General features: G+C 39.1%; 1 protein-coding gene across 1 annotated transcript in view; it reads left to right on the top strand.

Moving 5' to 3' along the window:
* Positions 1 to 1,903: 1,903 nt before the first annotated feature.
* The window catches only part of LOC102193949 (extracellular calcium-sensing receptor-like), a 10,105-nt gene continuing 5,492 nt past the window's right edge, over positions 1,904 to 6,516 (top strand). The window contains exons 1-4 of the mRNA XM_013907904.1: positions 1,904 to 2,179; positions 2,282 to 2,571; positions 2,691 to 2,989; positions 4,563 to 4,571. Of these exons, the coding sequence (XP_013763358.1) occupies positions 1,919 to 2,179; positions 2,282 to 2,571; positions 2,691 to 2,989; positions 4,563 to 4,571 (859 nt within the window). The 5' untranslated portion in view covers positions 1,904 to 1,918. The remainder of the gene's footprint in view (positions 2,180 to 2,281; positions 2,572 to 2,690; positions 2,990 to 4,562; positions 4,572 to 6,516) is intronic.

Here is a 6,516-nt window from a genome sequence, read left to right as displayed (position 1 = left end):
CTGCACAATAATGTTTAATATTTAGTATTTACTGTCATATTCCCATATATCATTGTGATGTTGTTTATTCTATTACTCTTGTTCTCTTCTGCTTGTTTTCAGAGCCAAACGGGACAGGCAAAAGAAAAAAGAAAAAAAAATGCAACATTAACTAAAGTGCAATCCGTTTATTATGAGCTAACTAAGATTAAAACAGCTATCAAAGATGGAGTGGAATGTCGTGAGAACAGAGAAGCACCTGAGCTACTATTTTAGTGAGGTTAAGAAACACATAAAAATCCCAAATATGCAACATTTCCTCCCAATGCTTTGAATGCAGACTAATGAATGACTTTTGTGCTCAAAATTTTAACTTGTTTAGGGGCGATCGTGGCTCAAGAGTTGGGAGTTCGCCTTGTAAACGGAAGGTTGCCAGTTCGAGCACCGGCTTGGACAGTCTTGCTTGTTGTGTCCTTGGGCAAGACACACCCGTTGCCTACTGGTGGTGGTCAGAGGGCCCGGTGGCGCCAGTGTCCGGCAGCTTCGCCTCTGTCAGTGCGCCCCAGGGTGGCTACAATGTAGCTTGCCATCACCAGTGTGTGAATTGGTGGATGAATGGAAGTGTCAAGCGCTTTGGGGTCCTTAGGGACTAGTAAAGCGCTATACAAATAAAGGCCATTTACCATTTTTTTATTCCTTTGTATTACTACAGATAGTAGTTACAGAGTAAAGACAATGTTAGTAGTAGTAATGGTTATGTAGTACAGTCATATAATAAATCCCGACAATTCCAGAATTTTCTTGCAATTTACACTTTCCAAAAAATAGATTTAAATTATTAATACTATGATATTTTTCTGTCTTAGGTATACCAGCATAAGATTGTGTGTGATAATATATGTTTTTCTCCCCCCAAAATTGGTGCAAAAACAAAAATATACACTCTTTCTACTCTATGAAACATTACTTAAGGATTAAAAATCTGTTGATGTTCCAATCTAAATTAAATAAAGCTGTATTGGATCATTTGCTGTTGCCAATTATTGTGAGGGAAATCTTGGGCCCAATCAAAACCATACTGTGAAGACTTAGAAATTCAACACCATGTAAGGGTTAATCCATGACCACATATTCTCAAGAAGGTGAGAAGATGACAAAACCCCTTTGTTTGAAGACCTATATAAACCAATGGAAACAATGTGTGCCCATATACAGACAATTTTAGATGGAAATGGAGATTGCAGCTCTTGTAATTGGTTTGGTATTGCCTGTTTGTTTGTTTCACCTCAACTCAGCTGTTGCCTTTGCAGTGTGTCTAGATGGTATGAGACAAATGACTAGGCATATAGGAGCTCAAGCTGGTACGACGGCATCCTCTCTGAACTGCAAGCTGCAGGGAAGCACTCGTCTACCTGTATTTTCAAAGGATGGGGACTTTGTTATTGGTGGTGATTTTTCCCTTCACGTCTACATGAACACAGTTTACAGTGACTACACCAGCATGCCTGAGCCTGCAAAATGCAAAGGAAGGTTAGTAAGTAAGAAGTTCAGTAATGGGAAGAAGAAGAAGTAAAAGCATGTTGGACTGTATGAGGAGAGAAATGTTTTCATGTGTGTTATGATCTACGGAACTACATTAATTCAGTATAGTGTTAAAAAATGTAAACAATGGTCTTTTATTCTTTATAAAAAAATGTTGTATTTTAAAAAACAAATTATACAATATGTTAAATAACAGTTTTATACAGGAAACACAGGAAAGGAATTATATTTAAAAGGAAATGAAAAGACTTTAATTTGTTTAAATTATCCTGTTGTTGATTTTTTCTTTATTTTCATTTTTTTAACATTTAACTTAAACTAAATCTACAGTGTATATTCTAACAGTGACACAACTATTTGCAGTATTATCACCAGTGAACTGCAATCATCGCGTACAATGGTTTTTGCCATAGAAGAGATTAACAACAGCACAGAGCTGCTGCCCGGAATCAGGCTCGGGTATCAGATCTATGACTCATGTGCATCAGTGCCTGTAGCAGTGCATATGGCATTTCAGTTTCTAAATAGCTTCGACCCTGTGTTTTCCACGGATAACAATTGCTCACATTCTGGTATGGTGATGGCTGTTGTTGGTGGCTCGGGGTCTACGACATCCATCAGTTTGTCCCAAGTCATCAGGTCTTTTAACATTCCCCAGGTAAATGCCAATTTCTGTCAATTTTCGTATTTAAAATATGCTATGTGATATTTGTGTTTGCGGTATTTTCTGAGCTACACTGTTTTATTTCTTTTGGTTTAGGTGAGCCACTTTTCGACATGTGCATGCTTGTCTGACAAGCAGCAGTACCCAAGTTTTTTCAGAACAGTCCCCAGTGATCAGATTCAAGCTGAAGCACTAGCCAAGCTAGTGAAACACTTTGGCTGGACTTGGATAGGTGCTGTTCGGTCAGATTCGGATTATGGAAATAATGGCATGGCTTCATTTCTAAAAGCAGCACATAAAGAGGGGATCTGTGTGGAATACTCTGTATCTTTCTATCGGACAGACCCACAGAGCAGAATTCAGAGAGTGGCAGATGTTATCCGCAGGTTTCCTCATCAGAGATAATTATTGTGCATTGACTTGTTTAATTATTTGTAAAATAAATGTTTGATCATGTGAAGACATTTAAAAAACATTTTTCTAATGCATTACATTGTCTCTCCAGGTCTAAAGCTGTAGTTGTTGTGGCATTTGCATCTTTTGGAGACATGAAGATCCTGTTGAAGGAGCTCACATCACATGAGCTTTCCCCACCCCGCCAGTGGATAGGCAGTGAATCATGGGTAACCAACCCAGAATTAACGAGGTTCAGTTTCTGTGCTGGGGCCATTGGATTTGGGATTCCGAAGTCTATAATCCCAGGCCTCAGAGACTTCCTGCTGAAGCTGTCCCCCTCACAAGTGGCTTCTTCTCAAATACTTACTGAGTTCTGGGAGGATGCATTTAACTGCACACTGACCAAAAGTAAGACATTTTTCTTGGTTTAAATTATCTGATCAACTGCTGATGTCGGCTGTAGCTTCATTGGTTGACCTATTTTAATTGAAAAGTTATTAATCATGACCAAGTGTGAGGAGAAAATAACTTGAAAAATTTGAATATCATGAAAAAGTTCATCTATTTCAGTAATTCAACTTAAAAGGTGAACGTAATATAAGATTAGACTTACTGCATGCAAAGTGAAAAATTTCACACCATTTGTTTTAAGTTTGATTATTATGACTTACACCTTATGAAAACCCAAAATTCAAAAGCTCAGAAAATTAGGATATGGTGAAAAGGTTCAATATTGTAGGCTCAAAGTGTTAATGTCTAATCAGCTAATTAATTCAAAACAGCTGCAAATGGTTCCTGAGCCTTTATCTCTCAGTCTGGTTCAGTAGGAATCCCATTTATGGGGAAGACTGCTGACCTACAGTTGTGCAGAAAATCATCATCCACACCCTTCATAAGGAGGGGAAAGCCTCAAAAAGTCATTACAAAAGAACTTGAATGTTCCCAAAGAGCTGTATCAAAACACATTAATAGAAAGTTATGTGTAAGGGAAAAGCATGGAAGAAAATTGTGCACAAACAGTATGGATGACCACAGCCTGGAGAGGATAGTTAGGAAAAAGGCCATTCAAAAGTGTTAGTTAGTTAGTAAGAGTTAGTGCATCAAGAGCCTGGACATGGGCTTCAAATGTCGTATTCCTCTTGTCAAGCTGCTCCTGAACAACAGATGTCAGAAGCATCTTACCTGGGCTAAAGAAAAAAAAGAACTGGTCTGTTGCTCAGTGGTCCCAAGACCTCTTTTCTGACGAGAGTACATTTTGCATCTGAGGTTGTGCTGAGGCTTTTATCTTTACACTGTTCCTGCAGCAGGGCCTCAAGGCTGGTCCAAAACTCTTCTCGCTCTCCTCCTTGCAAGACACTTTAAATCCTTAAAGTGTGGCCAAGCACAGTAGCTATCTTGGGCCACAGATGTTTGAGGGTAGCTACACGTTGTGAAGGTGGTTTTAAATTTCACCATGTAGTTTGAGTCATCATCGAAGACCTCCATGGTGTGATGCAGGTGGCAGAAAACAGATAAACCCCTGAACATGAGACATATGTCTCACCTCCAAGAAGCTCAGTCACACACCTGTAGTAGACAGTTCAAGAAAGTAAATATTAATCTACACAATAACTGTCAAATATCCGGTCTTTAAGTGATGACGTGATGAATCCTGCTTCCAGGCCCAAACTACCCTGCTTTTGTGTTTTTAACATTTTAATGCTTTGTATCTAGTTCTATTTATTCTCAAAAAGCCCCTAAAAACAGTCAGTGATCACTGTCGCCCTCTCTCGGTTTTTATTAACGCTAAAGCTCAGTTTTTAAAACTTTACAATGCAACTACAGCCCAGCCCATGCAGCAGTATATTAATGACTAACCTCGGATTGTGGATGAATTATCTCAGTTGTTCTCTTGACTTAAGTTTGGTCCGTTTACAGCATCCTGCCATGCGACTGCATTTGTCTCTAACCATTGAGAATCCTCACGGCAACCTTTATCGAGTGGAAAGAAGTTAGCGTTTATCCTCCACCTTCACTGTTTATATTATGCTAACATAGCTGTGTCGCTAGCGATCACTTAGCTCATTATTATATATCAGTTATATATCAGCTAGCCAAACTAAAGTAACCCTACAAATGCCACTGCTGTTTACTTTTCTGTCTTCATTTATGTCGGAAGTGATAGCAGAGCTGTACATCTTAATTTGTTTCAGAAATCTCTCAGTCAGGACATGCTATATTATATTTAGATGGAAGCTAGCGAGCTAACTCCTTGCTAACTTCTAACTCCGTTAAATTTAATAAATTCCGTTTTCATGGATGCCTGGATGTTTAACTTAATTGCTACACCTGGTAGAGCAGCCACACTGATCTTTTTATTACAGATGAAAGAATTTAGACAGTTTTTAGCTCTCGGTGATGCCGCAGTGATCATTTGGCTTATGGACATGCAGCGGAGTTTGGGCCCAGACACGGCTAATGACGTCAGACTTAAAGAACGGATAGAGCTTTTTGAAGAAACAGTAACAAAAAGTTAAAAAATAGTTTGATTTACTTGCATGGCTCAAGGACAGTTGCCAGCTTTTGGAGTTTTACCAGCTCTGATGGAGTTAAAACGACTAGCTTGTGCTGTTGTTTGGCTGTAACTTAAGTCTTGTTTGCTCCTGGTGTAGTTCCTCCATATTAGCAGGGCTGTCCTTAAGGTGTCTAATTTTTCTTGCTTTTCAGTGTCATAAAGCTGTTGAATTTTACTTGAAATAGTCTTTTGGCAGAGCAGTTGGAAGTTGGATCACCTGACGCTAAGTGTAGTACATTTTCTAACCACCTATCTTTTACCACTGATAGTGGTTTACAGTCCAGAGCAATCAATTTTGCGAGAGAATTTGTAAGTTTGTCCAATGTTGACTTACTAATTTTGGTCCTTAAGTTAGTCATTTCATCAAGTTTGGGCTGCCATCACCTTTTGTTGGTACTCAGACTGCTAGCAACATGTTTTGCATTTAGATGGTAACATGAAGTGCTTCGGTGTTATGTGTTGAGACAACGCCAGTCTCTGCGATTCTTTTGGTCCTGGTAGTGATCACGTTTCCATGTTTTACACAATCCTTTTATTACCCATTATTCTTACAGATGCATCTGGAGATCAGCACACTGCATCCTATGCAGTCCTATTCTGAAGGGTGATCTAAAGAGTAACACAGCAGTTACAGTTATAACCTCTGGTCTCCTTCCCCCTACAGTAAACACGCCCACAATAGAAAAAAAAAGTGGTACAGTTGCCAGAGGTGTTGACGCCCTGACCCCCATCTCCTTTTAAGGTAGTGTCCATTTGCCCTTTGTCTGCCCCTCACCCTCAGTAGCTTTTGCTTCCTGCCCTGGGGGTGGGTGTTGATTGTCCTCCTGCCCTGCACCTCAATTCTTTGTTCCCATTCCAGGCCTATTTCCTATTTTGTATACCCATTAACCGCCATAATGTAATATTACAAGAAATCCGAAACTATATTCCCTTTAACTCTGATGTATATTAAGGAATCTATTCAAACTCCTTTTTCACAGTTTGCACAAAACCACACTGTCATCAAGCCTTCAGTTGGGTAGTCTTTTGAAATTAAATTTGCCTTTCATCCATCCATTGCTAGGATCATTCCTAGCAATGCACTTTCTTCTGATTCTTTGTAGCTCTGATGTGTGCATCAGTGTAATCGATATACCAGGAAATTGTGCATTGACAAAAGTTAGCTTTTGCCTGGAATGCAAACTGCAATTAAATGTGTAATTTTTTTAGTACGTTGTTGTTTTTTTCAAATTAATTAATCGCAATTAACACGTTAATCAGAATCAGAATCAGAATACTTTATTCATCACGAGGGAAATTAGGGTTACAGCAGGCAGCACGCTAATGGCGCATGCGCACTTACAAAGGAACCTTCTGACCAACTTTACACAAACATCACATT

Source organism: Pundamilia nyererei, unplaced genomic scaffold, assembly GCF_000239375.1.
Source record: "Pundamilia nyererei isolate P.nyererei 1_Seehausen unplaced genomic scaffold, PunNye1.0 scaffold00602, whole genome shotgun sequence".
In the NCBI taxonomy this organism is placed as follows: domain Eukaryota; kingdom Metazoa; phylum Chordata; class Actinopteri; order Cichliformes; family Cichlidae; genus Pundamilia; species Pundamilia nyererei.
Note: the sequence above shows the minus strand (reverse complement) of the source record. Positions and strands in the feature narration are given on the sequence as shown.